At 41.1% G+C, this 23,947-nt stretch overlaps 2 protein-coding genes across 2 annotated transcripts in view; one reads left to right on the plus strand and one right to left on the minus strand.

Moving 5' to 3' along the window:
• LOC131689413 (MDS1 and EVI1 complex locus protein EVI1-B-like) overlaps nucleotides 1-23,947 on the plus strand; it is a 171,817-nt gene that overhangs the window by 59,444 nt on the left and 88,426 nt on the right. The window lies entirely within an intron of this gene.
• On the minus strand, nucleotides 20,372-23,878 carry LOC131689414 (mediator of RNA polymerase II transcription subunit 12-like). The gene is made up of 3 exons (XM_058974482.1): nucleotides 23,759-23,878; nucleotides 23,610-23,701; nucleotides 20,372-23,529 (listed from the first exon to the last, which is right to left on the minus strand). The coding sequence occupies exon 3, from the start codon at nucleotides 22,776-22,778 to the stop codon at nucleotides 20,622-20,624; it is 2,157 nt and encodes a 718-aa protein (XP_058830465.1). The 5' UTR covers nucleotides 22,779-23,529; nucleotides 23,610-23,701; nucleotides 23,759-23,878; the 3' UTR covers nucleotides 20,372-20,621.

Consider the following 23,947-nt stretch of genomic DNA (forward strand, 5'->3'; position numbering starts at 1 on the left):
GTTTGCTGTCAACTCTTCAATAGTGTCTATCATTTGTTTGATTTTAATATTAGTAGAGAATCGTTTAAATTAAAAACAGGATTAAGTTAGTGTTTAGTCTAAGTCTGTGCGATGTAACTTTTTTAAATCGAAGACAATACAATACAATAGAATACAAATGATCGTGTCCCATTTTAACTTGATATGGCTCGCTATATGCGTTAACATACCAACTAACTTGGTGTCCTCTAGTTGTTGTGCAATTTATGTTGGGAATGAAATGTACAGTTCTCTAATGAACAATGGTTAGAATAGCACAAATCAATCTCCAGCATAAACGTACAGCAACTATGAATTTATCTCGGTTCATGCAGGAAGGTAAAGCTTCCATAGCATTGGTCCATGAACCGTATTTCCACAAGGAAACTTCTATTTTGGAAAGTTACTTTGCACTGCCTTCATTGCTTACAAAGAGACAGGCATGACTAACCCACGCGAAATGCTTCGATCTTGCATTCTTGCAAATAAAGCAATTGATGCGTGTCTCATATCGGGGCTCACAACTCACGATATCAGTGGTGTCCCAGTTACACTGACTGTCGGTAACGTAGACAAAAAATATTTATATTGTTCAGCATGTCTACCGCATAACGAGTCATCTCCTTCTGATGATTTCAAAAGCGTTGTATCATATGGTAGCAGAAATGCGCTTCCGCTCATTATCGGCAGTGATAGGAATGCTCGTCACATCATTTGGGACAGCTCAGACATCAATCTGAGAGGCTCTGAATTGATGGAGTACATAAGTAGTACAAATTTCCATATTCTGAATGTGGGAAACCGACCAACTTTTGCGAGGTCTGGGAGGAAGGAGGTGTTAGACAAAACGCTTTGCTCTGATAAAATTTCGCATGATCTGGGAAATTGCCAGGTTCCAAATAAAACTGAACCGTCTCTATCCGATCATAAATATATATTTTTCGATCATTTCGATGTCACCTTCAATGTGGTAACATATCGTTATCCTAAATCTACAAACTGGGACCTCTTTTTGGAAAACTTGGCGACTAAATTTCATGGATATTTTCCAACAATTAGTCTACTAGAAAACATATATGACGTCGTAGATACGACAAACTCATTCATAAAGGGCAACGCAGAAAATGTCATGCCAATTTTCTTATAATGTTTAAAATCAAACCAAAATTTTAGGGTAGTTTTATACATATATTTACTTCAAAAATCAAAAGAAAAATTAATCGATGGAGCCTTGAGTGTAAAACTGAACGCATTTTCGCTTGATGCCCTCCATCAAAGCCTTTACAGTGTCATTCGGTACCAGTTTCTCAGTTTTTTTTTTCCATTTTCTTAACATGTCCTTCTCGTCTTTGACTGTCTTCTTGCTCTTCCGAAGTTCCCGCTACATCATTGCCCAGTACTGCTCCACCGGGCGCAGCTCCGGACAGTTTGGCGGATTCACGTCCTTTGAAACAAAATGGACAGAATTGTCCTCATACCACTCCAGGACACTTTTAGAATAGTGGCATGATGCCAAATCTGGCCAAAATAGCGAAGCTTCGTCGTGCTGCTGCAACAACGACAAAAGGCGCTTCTCGAGACACTCAGATTTGTAGATCTCGCCATTTACTGTGCCCTTTGTCACGAAAGGCTCACTCCTCAGTCCGCAAGAGCAGATGGCCTGCCAAATGAGATATTTGGAGGCGAACTTCGACATTTTCTTCTTCTTAAATTTGTCGTCCACATAGAACTTGCTCTTGCCGGTGAAAAACTCCAACCCCGAAATTTGCTTAAAATCGGCTTTTATATACGTTTCGTCGTCCATCACACAGCAGCCATATTTTGTCAGCCTCTTCTCGTAGAGCTTCCGTGCCCGAGTTTTAGCCATCGATTGTTGCCGCTCATCGCGGTTTGGGAAGTTCTATACCTTGTATATATGTAGTCCAGCCCTCTTCTTTGCATTCTGGACGTAGCTCTGCGACATGCCGATCTTTTTAGCCAAATCACGGCTTGAGACGTTGGGATTTGCTTTAATCATCCGCTTCACCTTTCCCTCCGTCTTTTTGTTCTCCGGTCCCGGTTTTCTTTCAGCTCCTTTGCCGTGTTCCAACGTCAACCGCTCCTGGAACCGCTTCAACACTCTGGAGACGGTTGAATGGTGAATGTTCAACATTTTTCCCAACTGCCGGTGCGACAAGTCAGGAAATTCCAGGTGTTTTGAAAGAATTTATTCTCACGACTCGCGTTGGTTAACCTCCATTTTCGTTGAATCGAAAAACACGACTTCGAGTTTGACAACATGTAAACAATACACATCGATGAGAAAGTGTGCAAAATTTGGTAGATTTTTACCCAATGGTAAAAAAGTTATGCCCTGATGAATGTGTCGCAATAATTTCGCCCTTTAGTAGCATTCTACGAAGAAGCTTGTCCTCTTCTTACTGTTAAAACGATTAGGGGAACCTCATAGTGGAGGGCTGATCTTGAATGAATAAAGAGCTCGGAAACTGCGTCAGCGTGATGATTCCAGGACCTTCAGGTCAGCTCGTAGGGCATATAAGAAATGTCTTAGATCTGCAGAGCGGGCTGGCTGACAAAACCTATGCACTAATTTCTCTAATCTTAACGAGGCTATCAGGTTAAATAAAATTCTCTAGAAATCGAAAGATTTTCAGATGAACTCCTTAAAAACCAGAGATTATGTTTATGCGACGGACGAAAAAGCTGTTCTTAATCGTCTTTTCGACGCACACTTTCCGGGTTGTATTGATTCGGAGCTGAACAATGTTCACAGATCTCATTCTGGTGATTCGGACTCGTGGGCGTTTGCACGCACATTGGTTACCACTGAATCGGTCAAGTGGGCAGTTGACAGCTACAAATCACCCAAAAAGATGGAATACTTCCCATGCTACTGCAAAAGGGATTTGATATTCTCAAACATGTCTTGAGAAAGAGTATGCTTTCCAGTCTTGCTACCGGATATATCACGAAAGCATGGCGAGAAATAACTATTAGATTTATTTCCAAAGGGGGGGCGCTCAAGCTATAGAGAAGCCAAGAGTTTTAGGCCAATCAGCTTAAGATGTTATCTTCTGAAAGCTTTGGAACGGATAATCGAGCATCACATCAGGAACGTTAGTTTAGTTGAATATCCACTGCACACAATGCAACATGCATTTCAATGTGGGAAATTCACAATCACTCTGCTTCACGATGTTGTTTACAACATTGAGAAAGCCTTCTCGCTCAAGCAATCTAGCTTGGGCGTATTCCTAGATATTGAGGGTGCTTTTGACAATGTGTCCTTCCAGTCTATTCTGAAAGCGACGCGTGGTCATGAGATATCTGCATGTATCTCGGGTTGGATAAACGCAATGCTTAGTAACCTCATTCTTTGCTCGTCACTGCGACAGGCTGAGATACGGAAGTTGAGTATTTGCGGTTGTCCTCAGGGTGGCGTTCTGTCACCTTTGTTATGGAACTTGGTTGCCGACGGCTTGTTGAAGAAACTCAATGAGCTTAGATTTTCAACCTACGGGTGTGCTGACAATTACCAAATACTAATTACTGGACTTTGCATCGGAACAATCTTTGACTTAATGCAACAAGCATTAAGGGCTGTCGAATAGTGGTGTCGACAGGTTAAATTATCAGTTAACCCAAGTAAAATTTCAATGGTTCTTTTTACGAAGAAGCGAATAACAACCGGGGTTCGTTCCTTGCAGTTCTATGATTCTGAGCTACTGTGTGCAGATCAAGTCAAATTCGTTGGAGTTATATGGCCTTCGGAAAGTGCAGACGACATTTTGGAAAGACATGAGGTTTCAAACCCAAATACGTCTATTGGATTTACACTACAATTTAGGTTCAATATTGTCATACAGATGCCTTTTGTTGTGGCAGACGGGAGAGGTAGTGACGGTCCAGTCAAACCTAAATAATCTGCAATGAATAGCATTCATGACGTTGACTGGTGCTTTCACGACAACTGAGGCCCTCTTAAATATTAAACCATAACATATACACCTCAAACAAGAAGCACTATCATGTGCATACAGAATGTAGGTTACTGGTCTTTGGAACAGTAATCATGTTGATCTTACTACGATCAGATTACATCTGTGGCCACAAAGAGTTACATGGGGTAAAGAACTCCTAGCAATATAACACTCACGTGTAATTTTCCTTACAGGACATTCCATATAAAGATTTCCTTACGAGAAGATTGGTTGTCGGGCTATATGAAGAGACAACAAACGCAAGTGATCTATTACACTGAAGGCACTCTGATAGAGTGACGTGGTGGTGCTGGTGTCTACTGTCGTGAAATGAAACTGGAACAGTCACACTCTCTAGATAGATATTGTACCATTCAACAGAATTTGTCCGACAAAGTTATAAACTTTTTTGGAAAAACCCGTAATTTCGTAAAAGGGTTCGAAACAATAATGTGGCAGACTGATCACGGCTTTAACCGGCCACTACAAACTCAATTATCGAATGTTACTATTCGGCGCGCTGTATCATTTTCATGTGAACCCAACTACGAAGCCTCATATCATCTGATATACAATTTCCCAACAGTAACGCGATTGTGATTTCGAGTTGTCGGTTGTTCTCACATAGACGAAACAATTTTTGGGACACTGAAAGTAACTAACATACTGAAGTTTTTAATCCAGGACGGTAAAGAGTTTTAGGCTTCCTACCCGGCGATTTAAACTACTCGAGAGGTTAACGTACCTACTATTTGTTTTCGGGTTGCTCATTTTTCCCACCCTACCAATTCTACTTCTTCGCTCCTCCTTCTCCTTTCTTTCTAATCAGGTAAATTATGAGAAGACACGACTAGCAAACTTTTTCAAGGTGTGATGAAAGTATGTGTGTGATGAAGTTGTGTCGAATTTTCTGAGAGAAATTATGTTTTAGAAATAAAGTAACAGGTTGTTTAAAGCGCTTAGTACTCCACGATCAAAGCTGAAAAACAATCTTACGCTAGAGGCTTCTCCGCCGCATGCCAGCGAAGCACCACTCTCCGTACCGACAGACAACCTCAAAGAAACTTCCCAATAAGTGGCAGTTCATTTCCAGTGAAATCGATCTGCCGATTACAAAAGGGAGCAATCAACGACGAATCGCACAACCCATGCCACAACCCATCAACGTCAGATTGGATTTCACTCCCCGCATTCAATCTGAAACAATCCCATCGAATCAACGCGCGTAACTCGACACTAACTGCTTGTTTTTCGCTAGAACACAACCATCGCCGGTAGAGTACTTGCGGTTTCGGCGCGCGACAGGAGTGGGGAGCTGTCACTTGATCAAAGTCATCAGAAATGTCATCAGCAAGGCGAGGGTCTACTACTGAACGGGTGTAAACAATATCCTTTCCCGGCTTCAAGAAGCCCGTCTCCCCCAATTGAGCTGACGTTGAAGAGCCTCTAAAATTGAGTAAAGTGCTGCCTTCCCCAAGTAGACGATTGCCATTTGTCTCGGAAGGCGATAAATTTAGCATCGAAAGACGCAACAAACCGTTTTCGAGGAGGTCATTAATCTTGCTTATAAAAACATATAATCCTTTATAAACGTGTATTAAATAAATATTTATTGGAGTAGATTTACTCCATTCCGATGGCTAATGCCGTGCCCAGAGCTGGGTGCGTTCTGAGCGATGCCTGCGTAGACAAAAGGATTTGCCCCCCACCCCCACGTTATATCGGCTAGAAGGCTAAGCGGAAAATAGAAAAGCAACCTGAAGAGACGGTGGGAGGTGATTCTCAGAATTGTCGCTTGCCCTGTTTGCGTTCCATCTTCGTCGTTCCTTACGTCTAATGGACAAAGCCACGGTCTTGAGGATGTATGGAAAATGTTAAATGGGGACGTTTTATGGGGTGATCTAGTTGGTGTAAAAGGGTGACTTGATTTAGGAAAGATTGAAGGCTGATTTTCAATATACAGTGACACAGATTAATCGTGCGTTCAGCAGACGTGTATTATGAGGTTCCTCCCTAGATTACTAGATATATGGACGGTTTTTAATCGCAACCGCATTTTTTGGTTGGAGTTTTTGAGTGCCTGAGACAAATTTTAGTGATTTTCTTATTCGCCTGCTTGTGCTGGAGTTTATAAATAGAGCAAAACATGTATTTCGGCTTCATCGCAAAACTATCCCTAGTCTCTTCTGAGTAACTAAAAACTACACGCTATTCTTCGAAGTTACTGCTTGATATTTAGGGTAAATGCTCATGTTCACACTCATAGTTTAAAGTTTTACTTTGTGCTTCACGCTATGGACGAGTGTCTTCGCCTGCAAGAACATCTGAAGAAATTCGTTGGTTAGGGTCGCTTTGCGAATTGTCATAGTTATAACACCATAGCGAAAGACCGACATTTTCGTCTACAAAATCGTCTTACGTTATCATGTTTATGAGCTCAGGATTCCACTCTGGTCAGATTTTTCTTTACCCACCAGAACATCAAATAATGGTGGAGAAAAAACAATAGTAATATTCACCGCTAACAAATTCTGCGTTCCCCAACTTTAGCGCTTCAAAGCTCTCTAATTTTGGGCCAACCCCGGTAGTGGGCCGCCCGTCCTTTTCGACGCTTGTTTTGAAAACGAACTGTCAAACATTGCACAGCGTTACATATCAACAGTTTTGAATACAATTCTGACCGAAAACAACTAGGGTGGATGTACCAATAGTTGCATGCTTAAGGAAAACTTTTGATAAAAAATCGGTTAATAGACCTATGGGCAATGTTAATACATTAAACGAAAGCTTTCAGTCCCTACTTCATAGGAAAAATATAAAGATGGCTTAATAACCAATTTATGTATTCAAAACCGCTTGTACCACTATAGGAACACATGTACCAATAGTGGTGCAATCGCTAATTTCGGTTCCTATTGTTGCAAATCCCATTGCATTCTTATGGGACTTGCAACTATAGGTACACTACATCAACTATAGGTGCAAGGGAGCTCAATATTCTAAGAAAATCATTTTTTTCAATAGTTATTTGAGCAAATTTCAAGGATAACAGTTATATTGTCGCATAATTTTAGTGCGATGAATCGATAAAAAAATATTTGTTGATGGTTGGTACCTTAGTTAGGCGTATAACCCACTACTGCAACTATTGGTACACCTCAACTATAGGAGCACCCACCCTATCTGCATTTTCTGTGCCTAACTTGGTACTGAAAACTCAGCCGACAAGTGATTTTTTCAATGTTTGCGATAGATTTTTTCCCGCACAATCATCGGAACAAAACGAGTAAAAAAGCATAACCTAAGTGTTCTATATTAGGTTAGGCATTGTATAAAAAAGGTTTCTCTGAAATCATTAAGGGGAGTTTCGCATCACTAAATTTTGTTAAACGGGTTTTTCGATCCGCGCATCAAAAAAGTTTCTAAAGCCTATTGTTCGGAGCGGTGTCTTAGCCGCCATTGGACGCTCTCGGCTCGAGACGCACGCCTCAGGCAGAAACCTTTTCATGGCATTATGCACGTTCCCATAATGCTATTGCTGTTTTGGGGGCAAAATTGAACCAATTTTGAATATCGAGGTATAAAAACACATCTACACGATTCAAAGAAGTTGATTCCGTACACATTTTGTGAATTTACTCAATAACGAATAAACTATTTCTCAAAATGATTGTTAATGTTCACTTCAAACACAAAACAATGCTCAGTTCAAATTGAATTTTTTTTACAGCGTTGATGTATTTACCGTACTTGTAGCGTTGCTTTCGGCCGTGAGGTAGCTGTTGCCTTAATATGCTTTTAATTTCATTTGTTTTATTAATTATCTATAATTTACATAGCAGTTTGAGGTTTTATTAGTGCAGGACTCGAAACTGTGTTCATTTCACCTGTAGTTGGACACCTACTTCGCATGAGGCCTGTGAACTGATGAATGAGCCAACAGTGATATGCGTAAGATATGTCTCATCTCACTGCTAGGTGGAATAATTCGGTTTTTCAGAACAAAATAATATAAGAATCGTATCAACATAAATATAAAAAATTCAAACAGCAGCTGTCAAATTGCTAACTGCCAAAATTTGTTGTACCTCTTGTTTCAGCCTCAGATTGTTTTCTTATACCAAATGTTAATTAATTTTTTCCATATTTAATAAGCTCGCAAGACTCCCGATCTTGTCCAATTTAAGTGAATTAGAGAAAAAAGTGAAAATTGTTCATGTTTATTGTAGAAAAAAAACAGAATTTTGGCAACATATTCCCGGTATAGTAGTCAACACACCCAAAGCTATTTGGATAAGTTAGGCAGTTGTTCGACTGATTTCGGATTTTCGAATCCAAATGATTCAAAATCAAGTCCTCGTTCTATAAGATTTTGTAGTTTATTTGGCCCTGCGCAAGTTCTCTTTTTCTCTGAGATAAAGTATTTCTGGCATCGCTTAATGACGCCGCTTTATCAAGAGATGCCGCATTTGTCGCAGCTGCAGTCGTGTTGCTTTGAGTTGTTCCGTTCGAAATTGTGTAGTTTTGAGAGTTACGGTAGTGTATCCGTCTGCCTTGTTGTTTTCTTCTTCGTTGGTGTGTGTAACTGGAGCTTACGAAAATTTCCTTTATCCAGTTTCATCACATCAGGAATGTTGTAATTTTATTTTGTGTAAACGTGTACACTTTGCCGAGGATTACGTTTGGAGTAGGAGCTCCATGTATACGGACGACGCCATCAATAGTCAATACACGATCTGGTGCTTGTTACTTCAAGTAACAAAATCAATTTTAACCATCCGGAAGTCGGGCAGTGTAGAGCATGGACAACATTCTGAACTTTAGTCGAAAACGTTTTAGTGATTCCAGCGGTTGCTGAATGTAAATAATGATGCGACTGCCTAGTGTTCGGAAACTACCAAGCTGAATTGAGTGTGTATAAACTTCTGTTAAGAAATGTCAAGTAATCCAAATCCACAAAAGAACAGAAAAGGGGGTTAAACTGAAAATTCTTGTACACCTTTTAAAACATAAACTGGTGAGGTAGTTCTAAAACGGATACGAAAAATAGCGTATGATTCAGTTCTTTTGACTGTATTTCATGTGTATCATTCATTACGGTTTCAATTAAGGTTAATTCATTGCATTCAAGTTTTAGTTTAATCTACTTATATTTTAATATACATAAAAAGACTGAAACGTATCTCTTATTTTTCGACAACCTTAATAAGTGTAGGTGAAAAGCAAAACTCGAAGCTATCAAAATTTAAGGTTAAAGAACCTATTCTTTGAGTTGTTTCATTTTTCTGTATATCGCAGAGCTATTTCAGTGGCATACATTTAAACAAATCGTAGGTTTCGCTTCGAAAAGTAGATGAAAGGGATTTAAATAGGTGGTAGTGATATCCATTTTGATATCACAGGGGAGACAACTGCCTCTTGGATTGAACATCCCATTGCACACTAGTAACAAGTAGCTGGGGTCGAATCCTGGCCAAAATTGTTTACTGCTGCTATTGCTGTTATTACGACTTAATATGAACTAAAAATAGATAATAATTAGTTTTTGGAACAATTTGGCATCTATCTGCCTACCTGTGCAGAGGTCGACCTTCTATATCCCTTCGAATACTAGTATTTTCGAGGCAGTGGCGTAGCCAGGGCGGAGTGGATGGCGGTTTGGGGGCTAAGCCCCCCCCCCAAACCAAGCCCCCCCCCCAAACCAAAATTAATTAGATTGAAAAAAATTATTGATACTGATTAATTTAATTAAATATTCTACTAAATATTTTTGAAAGAATATCCTCTGATCACTATATTCAGAACAGTGTTTAAAGCTTCATGAGGACTATTGTAAAATTGTGGGAAGGGGATCATGTAACTTACCTCTAAGCCGAAATCCCATAGTTGTCAATTTACTTCAATGTAAAATAAAATAACTGCCTGAATTCTCATGAGCTCATTTTTGGAAAGATGCTGAAAAAATATGGATCAGAGAAAATTTTTCGAATGGGAAGCTAAGTTTGAATAGGTTGATTGACTATGGAACATATAAACTCGCTCATCGAAAACTTGCATACATTTCAACATTTGCTGAAAATGTTTTTTTTTAAATTGCTTAAACTTAATATAGTTATTAACAAGAGTAATATTTCGGAAACTAGTTGGAAGATGCTGTAAAATGACGTTTACAGTTTGTCTCTACCAGGTTAGGCTCGGTTTTTATGAGCATTTGATTTTTGATGTATTATCAATTATATGAATAGCCCCTAAGTAGGCTTGGTGTATTAGTGGTGCATATTTGAGTGCTGATTTGAATATCGTACTAAAACTTCGTGTATTAGGTGCTGGGACTCGTTGTCAAGTTGTGAGCTTGAATAATGAAGAAAAGTAAAATAAATGCTCGATAAATTTTAATGGTCACGATCACATCCATACGAAACTGTCAAATTTTGATTGACATTGAAAAACTTCAAAACGTAAAACTGCCCATTTACTAATAAAATAATTTTGGCGGGTAGAAGTAATTAAAGAGAATGTACTCTTCAAGCAAATTTAGGTCGAGTTTTAATGTCTCCAGTAAAGTTTTCAAAAATGCTATTTCAAACAACTTTGTTGAAGACATGAATATCTCATACATTCAGAGTATCGAAATATATTGGTGGAAAACCGTTACAACAAGTTATTCTGATATTACTGTATTTGAAAAATCTCTTCTGTGTTTTATAAACAATAAAATTCACATTACATTGAAGTCTCTGAAGCTTACAAAAATGATATATTTAATAGAACTAGCTTTAAAAAAATTCCCAAATTTTAAAAGGATTAGGAGTTTGCCCAGAAACACAAAGAGTGTTTCCGTTTTTTGGAGATTGCATCAGTTCGGCGCTAGCTTAGTCCTGTCACTAAGTTAGTATCGGATTTTGATGAGAAGTCTGTCGAAACATAAATTCCATAACTAATTTAGTTCTCTACCTGCAATGATGGTTTTAAACAATTTTCTTTAAGGTTCAGAAAAAATAGTTTTTTCCTAAATTGATCTCCACTAAGTAGAAATATAGCATGTTGTTTTATATCTCGATATGCTGTATTCATGTAGCCTTCATATTTTCAACAAAATTGTTTAAAATGACATTATCAATAACTTTGCTGAAGGTGCCAAGTCTTTTGCTATTTTTGAAGAGTTACTTCTCCATAATTACCTCTATGCGAATTAAATACTAAAATGTCTATATCAAAATATGCGCTGTTTTATGTTGGAAACTTCTCACACGTGTCAAACCTTCAATGTTAAGGATTTTTAAATTAGGTGATCTTGAACGTTGAAATTTTTTCGAACATTTATCCCACTTTAAAAGATCGCATTCTTTGACATCATTGACATATAATGCAAGAAAATAATCCATAGAGGTTTGAAAACTGTTCCATGTTGATTCTCCTTGTTTGTAGCTTCGAACGACATCTGTTAGACTGCTTATGTTTCTGAATATTCAATAATTTAACAAACTCATATTAACCCTTAAATGCGCAATGTTGTTTTAAAACAACATCCGGAAAATCGTCTTCAAATTATCGCATTAACGTGATATAGCTGTGTGACAATTTTGACAAAATTCTAAAAAAATGATTTGCGCCTTTAAGGGTTAGCATATTCAAAAAAATCCATTTTCATCAACCCCCCCGCCTAAACCAAATTTTTGGCTATGCCACTGTTTCGAGGTGATCTGTGTAGAGATACATTTGGTTTTCCAGTTTCAGGGACAGACGATCAATGGAAAAGGGAGAAGAGAAGGGACGTGTGAGATACATTTTTCCGTAAAAATTGACAAATTAGCAAAAAAAGCAATATTTTCAAAACGCTTGCAATTTGTGGATCGAACAAGATCGGAAGAGTCTGAATGTTTTGGATAGTTGGAATCTTGTTTAATTATACTGCTTCAGCAACTTTGCCGGATAATGTAACTTCTTCATCATTTAAATTTGAAAAAAAAATGTAAAAAGGGATATTTTAAAGTTTTTCTTCTATTTTTAGTTAGTTTTGAGCTAATATAATACAAATGGTTGTGTTCAACTGCGTTTGTAACAATTTTGCTTATTTAATACAGTCATCATCACTATAAAACAATATTTTTGAATATATAATGCAAAATGATTGAAAATGTCCTAAAATAGGGTGGATGTACCAATAGTTGCATGTTTAAGGAAAACTTTTGATAAAAAATCGGTTAATGGACCTATGGGTAGTGTTAATACATTAAACGGAAGCTTTCAGTCCCTACTTCATAGGAAAAATATAAAGATGGCTTAATAACCAATTTATGTATTCAAAACCGCTTGTACCACTATAGGAACACATGTACCAATAGTGGTGCAATCGCTAATTTTGGTTCCTATTGTTGCAAATCTCATTGCTTTCTTATGGGACTTGCAACTATAGGTACACTACATCAACTATAGGTGCAAGGGAGCTCAAAATTCTAAGAAAATCATTTTTTTCAATAGTTATTTGAGCAAATTTCAAGGATAACAGTTTTATTGTCGCATAATTTTAGTGCGATGAATCGATAAAAAAATATTTGTTGGTGGTTGGTACCTTAGTTAGGCGTTTAACCCACTACTGCAACTATTGGTACACCTCAACTATAGGAGCACCCACCCTATCACAATTTTCTATGCATACAAAAATTTCTTTCCAGTTTTTGATATACTTCTAATTTTGCCACATCATGCTGTAAACTTTTAGGTATGTAAAAAAAATATAATCAAAGGAAAAATCGAAAAAATGGATATTGACCTGGAATTTGTCTAGTTACTCCTCTGTGCACTAAATAAAATTCGACGATCTCACCAATAATAATGTAAAAATTTTAAGCATTAAGTAGTTTTATTACAAGCTATCACTTTTTTTCGACAGCGCCAGATTTCGATTCAAAATACTATGCATCGCTGCATGTAATACAGTAAAATAGGCGAATCCTAGCTGTTTACCGATCCATCGATGAGAGACGTCGAGACATTCGGTTTTTCGGAATGAGTGTTTAAAATATTCCAAGACAGTTTTCCATATTCCGCATTACTGTAACAACTCAATCAATTTTGATGAAACTTTATAAACTTCCGATAAATTGATTATGGTTGCTGTGCTTTAGTTTTAATTCTCCAATTTTCGACAAATTCGTGAAAATATTACTAATGTATTCCTGAAATATCTCCCAATATAACATGTCACTTTCTAGCTGTTTAAATGTTATTCAGTGACGACGCCACATCCTACAACTACATCTACAAATACAGATGCTGAATCCATATACAGAAAAGCTAGAAGTAGCTACAGTTCGGAGAACAATTAAATGAAACTGTATAACGAGAAGCAGTCGATACTGAGTGACAAACATGGTAGCTAGTTGCTTGTTTGTAGACGCACTTTCCTCTGTGCAATGTAGACTACTGAAGTACCTGTGGGAAGGGTGATTTTTGCGCTCTTACATCAGACGAGCGTTGTTATCCTGTCCTGCCCGGAGCTGCAACGCTGAAAGTGAATGCAACATGCTTCTGCATAGAACAATCACCTCAAGTCTTTCCACTTGGAAGCTTTTTCAAGGGGGCAATACTTATATTACGTACCAGAGGTGACCAGTGCTGTCCGAAATAGTGTTTATTTATCTGGTTGATGTTGTACTACGTAGCACATGAATCCTCCCAGTCGAACCGTTTACGCACATCCACACACAAAGCTCACTTTATGGTTACGAATAAGGTGCTAGCTGTAATCTGGATGTTGGATCCATACGCAGACCATCGTCGGGGGGAAATCTGAAGAAGAGCAGATTTAATTGCTACCTTTATGCTATCCTGGAAGCTGACGTACAACAGCACTAGCTGGCGCCGTAATGGAACCTCTCTTCATAGGGTGTATGACATGCACTCTGCGACTGTGTGAACATACATACACTTGCGAAACAAGCGGACAGGATATTTGAGCATTTTGCGTGCCCTAAAAGCCACCTCTATCGGTCGTCCGGGCAGTCCAGCGAAAACCCCTTAAAAGCTTCGTACTTGCGCCAGGGTCTGCCGGGCTTATAGCCAGCGAAAAGTGGGTGCAAACAGAACAGAAACGAGGAGAGGTTAATCTTAATTGAGTAGTTTTATGATCCCATTATTTCAGACAATGATTAAGGCATCGATAGCGGAGTAATTTATGGTTAAATTGACCGAGCTGGCCTCCGCCTCTTAATAATGGGTCTATCTAATCGGAGCTGAAAAACGGATTAAAAGCACTCCTGCTCTGGTGCTCCTCGTGCGTTAGGATGGCTGTGGCCGTATAGGCTCCCGTGTGGGGTATACTCGGTCAATGCGGTTTTCCAGCTCGATGATCCTACTGGGATAGTGGGACTAGTTTTCACATCGGCAGATTAAGGGTTCGGATTATTTTTGTTGCTTGCAGGTTCAAACGAGAGACGTTGAAGGGAAATATTGCCTCTTGATGCATATTTCTAGATGCACACAGAGCACTGCGAATAATCCAGGTGGGTAAATGGTAGCTTAGTATGTAAATAAATAATAATTATACTAAATTGTACCGAAATTTGTATGTCAACAATAACAATTCCGTAGGTTGTCGATGTCTTTGTTCGAATTGTATTGTAGCCTTTAGAAATATGCGACAGCATTTTTCATATTATTTTCAAGATACGGTAACCAAGCACATGATCCGTTAAGTCGGAGTCTTAAAGGACGTACGGAATCAATTTGCTTCCCAAGAAATTGTTCGTGAAAATTTACCCATTTAACCGACCGTTTTCAAACTTTCAGAGAATAAAATAAAACCTATTATTAAACTTTCCACATGTTCGTTTTATTCAATTTCAAAGCTATAACCAATTGCACGTATCTTCCTCTTACACTACTCATTGTATTTTTTACAACGCTTGAGCCAACTTGGTTGTTGTGCGGATATTCACTTTTCTTTCATTTATGCTTCCATTTTAAATTCCTTAGGATGCTTCCGGAATACTCGCTTCAGAATGGTCCAGTATTCCGCAATTGGACGCAATTCCAGTGCTTTCAGGCGATCAAGAGTCTTCAGCACGAAATTGACCTCCTTAGCCGTGTACCACTCCAGAATATCTTTCGAATAATGGCATGAGGTTAAATCCGGCCAGAAAAGTGTAGAGCGACAGTGAAACCTTAGAAAGGGAAGGAGACGATTTTGGAGGCATTCTTTCTGATACATCTGCGCACTGACCGTTCCGATTGTCACGAAAAGAGTGCTCCGCTTTCCACGTGAGCTAATTGCTTGCCGAATCATGTACTCTTATAAAATTAGACACTTTCTGCTTACTAACTTCCACAGAAACTTCGAACTATTGATGAGCAGTGAAGAAAGGAGCCTAGGAAACTGTTGAAAAACTGCCTTGACATTGTTACAAATTCGTGCTAATACGCAAAGACGGTTCGTAAGGGGGACTACGCAACCGTGCTATGTAGGGTTCTTATTTCTGTTGCTACGAGGAGATCTTGAATAATGTTTCGACTCCGACGAGTGAACGAAGAAAGCGAGACTGAACTTATGTGCGCAGGACTCGCGAAGGCAAGGCGATAATGACTACTTAAACATATACTAATCGATCATGGTTTATACTTATATCTATTTCTCATACCACAATTGTTCTTCCTTATAAACATCTGTTTAGCGCACTAATTATCTCGTTACCGGTGGGGGCCCCGCTGCAACAACTGCGCTGCGTCCGCTGCCGTCGTTCCGATGCACCAGTTATGTTGCGCGATCTGCCTGCATGCCGTGTGTCGCACCGTTGCTCTCTCGCACCTTCGTAGTGTCACGTGTACTGCTCGCATGCACCGCCGTTGCACCTCGCCGTGCTCTATATCACACTCGTTGTGTGTCGCGCGACTTCTCACACACACTCGTAACTTTCTTTGAAGAACCGAATTTGCTTGCTGTGACGAAGTGGTTCTTTCCAAGATGGTGGCACCAGTACGATACCACTGGTCAGCACATGTGCGCGATCGCCTTCACACGATCGGAGGATAATATCACAGCTGCAAATAAAAAGCCCTCTGGCGAGGCGATTTTCCTTTACCCACTGCCTCGTGAAACTGTCTGAAGAAGGCAAACATACCTGATCGAAGGCCTTTTGTGATTCCTTGCTCGATTGCCGTTTAGCACCGTGCGTATTGCTGACCAGGTTCCTTTTGGCCTCGGTAACTCGTACTGAGCAAAATAGGTATGATTAAAAGCCATTGCGTGATGATGTGCTGCATTTTTTACCTTATAGGCGGCTGTTGTATTCTCCGGAGGATGAACTGCGATTCAGCAAGCCACTTTTGTTTGTTCTAACATGCACGGTATCACGATCGACGCATGCAGTAGAACCACACACTTCAACTGTTCTCATCACTTTGTCTGGTCATCGCGGCTTGATCGATGATGATCCTCGTTGCAGTGCGAGAGCGAGACGAATATTGCTACTGGAGATTTCACATTAGAGGAAGATCGCTAGTGTTATTTTAGACTGGTTGCGTTCTGATGTGCCGTGTAGGGAGTACACTCTCAGAAATGTTGCGGAATTTTTGTCGGTCGAATCTCGAAGTGTAACACAACATCATACAAGCGGCAACGAAATTTTTGCAGAGGATTGCATCCGCAAAAATTTCGTGTGAATGTCGACGTAAGATCTTGCAGAGGCTGATTGATTCTTACTCTACGCAATCTCGAACAAATATTCTCCATACTGGACATCGATGATTGCCGCTTCTTTACTTCACGGTACATTCACACAGGACTTATTAGCTAACGATAACTATTGTTCTTGTTACACCTTCTGGTGCCAGATCCTTCCAAGAAGCTTATTGTGTTACCGCCTATGAATCACAGCGGAAAATTTCTAATGCTACCTTACTGTCTATTTAATCATTAGGCCAATCGCATCTTCAACATCTGTGTTACTGTTTTGAGTTGGGCGCCAGAAATTACGCCGAGAAAATACAATTTAAATGTTTGAACTAACAATTACTGATACTATACTGTACGGTATGAGCTTAATGGTAATAAATTGTTTTGAGAGTATTTTGCGCTTGCGTTTTGTCGTATATGCGCAACCCTACGTGAGTGAGTGATCTTTTTCTGGGATGTGGTGAGTTATGCTACCCTCTATCACCTTGCCAACGAAGGGTGCGATTTCTCACGATCGGCTAGCGCGGGTACGCTTTTTCTGGTGAGGAATGCTGAAACTGTTTCGGCTGACTGGTATTTTGAAATTCCACGCTTTATGCCTCTGGATTCACTATCGCTTTCTCTCCCGATGCATGTCCCGTCTTACGAGTTTCCTTTATCCCAGGTGTTTCAGCAGCAACTTTTAGACTCGAAAGATGTGTTGATCGAAGCTGTGAACGGTAAGCATTCCGTAGTGACTGCTGCCGATAGGGTTTCAATAATCATAGTGCGGGCCACTAATCGGTCAACAGCACCAGGTTTTGTGGCGTAATCGCTCTTGGTCGACAGTTAAACTGCGTACATAGCTTGACTTTTGGAAGGTCAATCTGATTTGATGTCCTTCAAATGGTAAACGCCAGTCTTTGATGTCTTAATGTCTTCCAACAAGTAGTTATTGCACCCCTGGAGTTGTCGTACGATGCACGGAATGAATTTTGCTCCGAGTTTTTTTGTGCGATGTTCCGCTGCTTGAGATAATTCAAAAGAACGTCTCCATACGATATCTCCTATCTTGAAACCTCTACTCCGCGCTCTGAGATCGTACCGCTTCTTGCTACTTTCATGGGCTGCCTTAATCCTATTAACGACGAACTGCTGGATCTTTTGAACAGTTTCTATTCGCTTCTTCTGTGCTTCAGTAGAATCTTGCGTTGAATTCAACTTGACCAGGGGATACTGATCAGTGAAAATTATGTGATCCCGACCGAAGGTGCAGTAGTAAGGGCTACAGCCTAGGGTTTCGTGTTTCGCCGTGTTTATAGCGCAAACTACTTGTTGAATGTGCAAATCCCAGTCCCTTTGGTCGTCGTCTAGAAGGGATCTTACACATGTAATCAGCGTACGATTCGTTCTCTCTGCAGCGTTGCACATCGGAGTGTAGAAGGCCGTTTTCATGTGGATGATGTTGTATCGTTTCAGTAACGCCTGGAAGACTTGGGAAAGGAACTGTGATCCGGAGTCGGAAACTATGATCCTCGGCGTGGAAAATCGAAGAAACACGTACTGTTCCAGAAAGACGGACATCTGTTGAGCGTTCGCTGTGCGAAAGGGCTCTGTGATGACAAACTTAGTCACCCAATCGACGATGACCAGAAGAACGGTGTTTCCCTTTTTTGAACGTGTAAGTGGACCAACCCAGTCTATTGAGATTAGTTCCCATGGTAGTTGTGCTGGCTTTGGGTTTCCTAAAGTTGGCATCAGCGTCATATTAGATGCCTTGCTGGCTTTACACACGTCGCAAGCTTGCACGTACTTTCGGACATCCGTCGCCATCAACGGCCAATAGTAGTCTCGTTGTATCCGATTTAGCGTACGTTCGCCACCTAGGTGAGCTGCCGTAGGGATGTCATGGTTGCGGTGCATTATCTCCTGTCGTAGATGCGTAGGAACCACCTTCTTCCATTGATGATATCTGCCACCAGTTGCATCCTTTGTCGTGCAATTTTTGTACAGGTGTTCTCCGACGATTCGGAAATCTGGAAAGTTGCCGGGGTTCGCTTGAACATCTTGTATGAGCTTATTAAACCACGGATCTGCAGATGCTGGAAACGAAGTGTTGATCGTGTCGATTATTTCCACTCTACTCAGGCAGTCTGGAACAACGTTGGCAGTTCCTTTCCGATATTTGATGTCGAACGAATATGCATTCAAACGAAGAATCCATCTAGCTAGAAGAGGCGTAGGGTTCTTCATCGTCTTCAGGTAAGTCAAACTCGAATGATCACAGTAGACGGTGAAGTGCGTTCCTTCGAGATATCCTCGGAATTTCTCTATAGATCGAATTACTGCGAGGCACTCTCGCTGTGTCACCGAGTATTTTCGTTCAGAGGAAGAAAGTTTCTGCGAGAAGTAGCAAATCACCTTTTCGTCACCCTCGATGTCCTGTGTGAGAATTCCTCCTATTGCTACGTCACTCGCATCGCAAGCAACTGCGAACGGTTGTGTGTAATTTGGAGTCGCCAGAACAGGCGCTGATGTGAGATGGGATTTAAGTGTCTGGAAGGCTTTCTCACATTCTTCCGTCCATCGAAATTTTGTTTTGGTCTTCGTGAGTTCTGTAAGTGGAGCGGCGGTTCGCGAGAAGTCTTTGATAAATCGTCGATACCAACCACACATTCCAATGAAACGTTGAGTCTCTTTCTTGGTGGTTGGAGCAAGAAATTTGCTGATGGCCTCTACTTTTTCTTCATCAACGTGCCAGCCCTTTTCGTCTAACACGTAACCCAAATACTTCAGATTTTCCCGGCAGAATACTGACTTCTCCGCATTGATTGTGAGTCCTGCTTGCTCCAGTCTTCGCGCAATTTCCTGCAAGAGGTCCAAATGTTCTTGCAACGTTTCGGTAGCCAACACCAAATCATCCAGGTAGACAAATACCTTTGGCTCGAGATCAATAAACAGGTGATTCATGACGCGTGACAGTGCTTGACTGGCTGTTGACAAGCCAAACGGAACCACGGTGAATTGATAGTGTCCGCGCTGAGGGATAGTAAAGGCGGTTTTCTGTTTAGATTCCTCATCGAGAGGAATTTGCCAGAATGCGGACTCTAAATCGATGGAAGACAAAAACTTTGACCCACTGAGGTTGTTTATAATAGATGCTATCTGGGAAATCGGGTACGCCTCCTGCACTATGACTGAGTTTAATTTTCTGGCGTCTAAGCACAGTCTCATCGAACCATCCTTCTTTTTGACTGCTACTGTGGCGTTGTTCCAAGGACAGCAAATGGCATTCTCGATTACCCCTAGTTCCAACATTCGGTCGACTTCTTTGTTTAAATCGTCCAAAACAAATTTTGACATCGGGTAGTATTTTTGTTTGAACGGAGGAGCGGTCCCTGTGTCTATTTTGTGAGAATAAAGGTTTGTTCTTCCTAGGCTGCCTTTGTTTCGTGATGTTGGGAATTTCTGAATCACTTTTTGCAAACGTTGCTTGTCGTGTGTCGATAAGGACTGAAAGATTGATGATTCGTGATCTCGGTTGGTCGTAATTCCACAGATGGTTGCTTTGACGCCGAATTTAGACCAAAAATCCATCCCCAAAATAAAAATTGAAGGCATCGATTCGATGAACAGCACCGGTAAGGTGATGTTTCTGTTGTTGTAGATGATCGGCACGTGTGCGAAAAATGAAACTGAGTGCGCAGAGTTGTCAGCTGTTTTTACCTCTCCGTTAACTGGAAATTTGGTTAATCCTAATTCGTCTGCTATTTTGGAGAGTGAACCACCAATTAGACTGCATGTTGCACCGCTGTCCAGGAGTCCTCGAAGTTGACGACCTAGGATATTGATGTCTGCATATGGGCGATTGTCTTGGTTGTCTGGATCGATTACGATAGATTCTGCTTTGCAGAATGCGGGAATTTCGATAATAGAAGGGACTTTGGTTGTAGCGGGAGAGCTCTCGTCCTTTATTGAGAGTTCTCCCAGCTGCGGTTTCCCGAATGCTGTGAGATGTTCACTGACTCCAACTGCTTCCATCTTAAAATGCATGCCTCGCAGTTCCGTGTTGTGCATCCTTTTTTCCCACAACTGTAGCAGAACAGAAATCGTTTCTGGTTGGGACAGTTCGGATAAGTGTGACCTGGATTTTCGCATTGCCAACAGATGATAGTTGGTACCGAATTCCTTGTGCGATGCTCGCTACTGCTCGGTTGCTGTGGCTCTGTAGCTGTCCTTTCCTTCCAATTCTGTTGCAGGCGAACTGCGTTAACTTCTTCCGTGGCACTTGCCGTTATTTCATTCTGCATGGCCACGCCCTGCTGGAATGCTTCGCGTTCCTGTATTTCAAGAGGGTTCCAGTCTTCTTCCCCGTCTGGTTTGAGTTCAAGCGTGTTAACCTGCGCTGTATTGAACGGGTGTCTATTGAATAGTTGCCGGTTGGGATTGTCCACCCTGCTCGTCACTGGACGCTGAAATGCCGGAGTTTCAGGTTTGTTCCAAGGAATGCGAGGAGTGGTCGAAGCTCTACCCCGAATCGAATAGGACCGAGACACTTCAAAGTCTTTGCAAACAGCAACCAAGTCCTTGACTGTTATCGCTCGTGACGCAGCAGCTATCGGAGTGTAGTCCGAGTTCAGATGGGATTTCATGATGAAAAGTTTTTCCGACTCTGATAGTGCTGGTTCAACTATTTCAAAAGCAGCTACTAGATCTCTGTAGAACGTCGTAAACGATTCATTTGACCCTTGGAACCGTAAGTACAGATCTTGTTTGATGATCTCGGAATAGTTAGGAGGTAAGAACTCCTGCTTTATTTCCGATTTGAACACTTCCCAACTGGTAAGGTGGATGTAGGAGCGTGTGTACCACTGAAGAGCTCGCCCTTTGAGTAAATGCTTAACTGAACGGAGTAGTGTTTGCTCATCAATTCCTTCCGTATCGGCGTAAGTGTTTACTTGGTTGAGAAATTCACCTAACTGGATGATGTTCGGCTGACCAGTATATTCAAAAGGCCATTTATGGACCGGTTGAGAGAATCTGTTTGGAGTCGCTTGAAGATTCGACATTGTAGGTGTATTGGGCCTGCCTTGCGATCCCAAAAACCGTATGAAATCCTCTCGCAAGTGAGGAGGAATATTGTCCAATTCACGTTGCTGTTGTGGCATTCCTGATTGATTTCGTAGATAAGGATCCCCATGTCCCGGAATGGAGTTGTTCTGAAAACCTTGCCGAAACACACCTTGATTTTGTTGCTCTTGTAGCTGCGCTTCAATTTGCTGTCGCTGTATCTGCTCCTGGTGTAATTGTTGTTCCAATTGCTGCCGTTGCTGTTGCATCTGATCAAGTGATTGTTGAAGCTGCTGTCCTTGCCGTTGTTGTTGAAGTCTAAGCTGCTGTTCTTGTCGTAGTTGTTGCTGATGCTGACGTATCATCTCTTGTTGCTGCTGTAATTGCTGCTGCTGTTGCTCCATTTGCTGTTGATGCATTTGCTTTTCTTGTTCACGCTGATCGTCCGGGACGGGTTGATTTGTCGGTTGCTGCAATTGTTGTTGAAGTAACTGTTCCTGAAGTTCCTGCTCTAATTGTTGTTGCTGCTGGGAAGCTTCTTTTATGCTTGATTGAAGCTGGGCGATCTTGAGCCGTTGAAGAGTCTCTGGATCTCCGGGTACTTCTTCTGGATCGGGGTCGTTCTCTTGTTGTTCTGAATTCACAACCGACATATTCACTAAAAAAGCTTCAATTCTTTCCAGAGTTTTGTCGATCTTTACCAGCGTTTTGTTAGCATTTGCTGTGATTAATGAATCCGATATAATAGACAGTCTGAATCTGTAGTGTAAAAGCCTTGACCTGTAGATCTTTATCTGACCTTCGTCCTTCTTCCGTAATGCTGATTCCAAAGCCTGTCTAATTTGTGGTAATTTTGCTTGACACTGGTATATGCTATCGACGTCCGAAAGCACATGTGAAGACGATGTAGGTGTAAGTGCTCCTCCATTGTTCTCCTTGCTGATGAGTTGTGATAGTTTTGTGATTTTCCAGTTGCTATCTTTTCCTCTCAAACCTTGAACTGTTCTCACCATTAGTTCGAATTCCAATTCTTCTGGGTTGAGATGCTCCAACTCCATGATGATGCACTTGTTGATGATCCCCCGAAAAGTTATTTATTACTCACTGATCACTAACCTGACTGTTCGCAAATTGCTGTACGCGAGAGTGGGTTTTTTATTTGGGCGCCAATGTTACAAATTCGTGCTAATACGCAAAGACGGTTCGTAAGGGGGACTACGCAACCGTGCTATGTAGGGTTCTTATTTCTGTTGCTACGAGGAGATCTTGAATAATGTTTCGACTCCGACGAGTGAACGAAGAAAGCGAGACTGAACTTATGTGCGCAGGACTCGCGAAGGCAAGGCGATAATGACTACTTAAACATATACTAATCGATCATGGTTTATACTTATATCTATTTCTCATACCACAATTGTTCTTCCTTATAAACATCTGTTTAGCGCACTAATTATCTCGTTACCGGTGGGGGCCCCGCTGCAACAACTGCGCTGCGTCCGCTGCCGTCGTTCCGATGCACCAGTTATGTTGCGCGATCTGCCTGCATGCCGTGTGTCGCACCGTTGCTCTCTCGCACCTTCGTAGTGTCACGTGTACTGCTCGCATGCACCGCCGTTGCACCTCGCCGTGCTCTATATCACACTCGTTGTGTGTCGCGCGACTTCTCACACACACTCGTAACTTTCTTTGAAGAACCGAATTTGCTTGCTGTGACGAAGTGGTTCTTTCCAAGATGGTGGCACCAGTACGATACCACTGGTCAGCACATGTGCGCGATCGCCTTCACACGATCGGAGGATAATATCACAGCTGCAAATAAAAAGCCCTCTGGCGAGGCGATTTTCCTTTACCCACTGCCTCGTGAAACTGTCTGAAGAAGGCAAACATACCTGATCGAAGGCCTTTTGTGATTCCTTGCTCGATTGCCGTTTAGCACCGTGCGTATTGCTGACCAGGTTCCTTTTGGCCTCGGTAACTCGTACTGAGCAAAATAGGTATGATTAAAAGCCATTGCGTGATGATGTGCTGCATTTTTTACCTTATAGGCGGCTGTTGTATTCTCCGGAGGATGAACTGCGATTCAGCAAGCCACTTTTGTTTGTTCTAACATGCACGGTATCACGATCGACGCATGCAGTAGAACCACACACTTCAACTGTTCTCATCACTTTGTCTGGTCATCGCGGCTTGATCGATGATGATCCTCGTTGCAGTGCGAGAGCGAGAC

This window comes from Topomyia yanbarensis, chromosome 3, assembly GCF_030247195.1.
Source record: "Topomyia yanbarensis strain Yona2022 chromosome 3, ASM3024719v1, whole genome shotgun sequence".
Classification (NCBI taxonomy): Eukaryota; Metazoa; Arthropoda; class Insecta; order Diptera; family Culicidae; genus Topomyia; species Topomyia yanbarensis.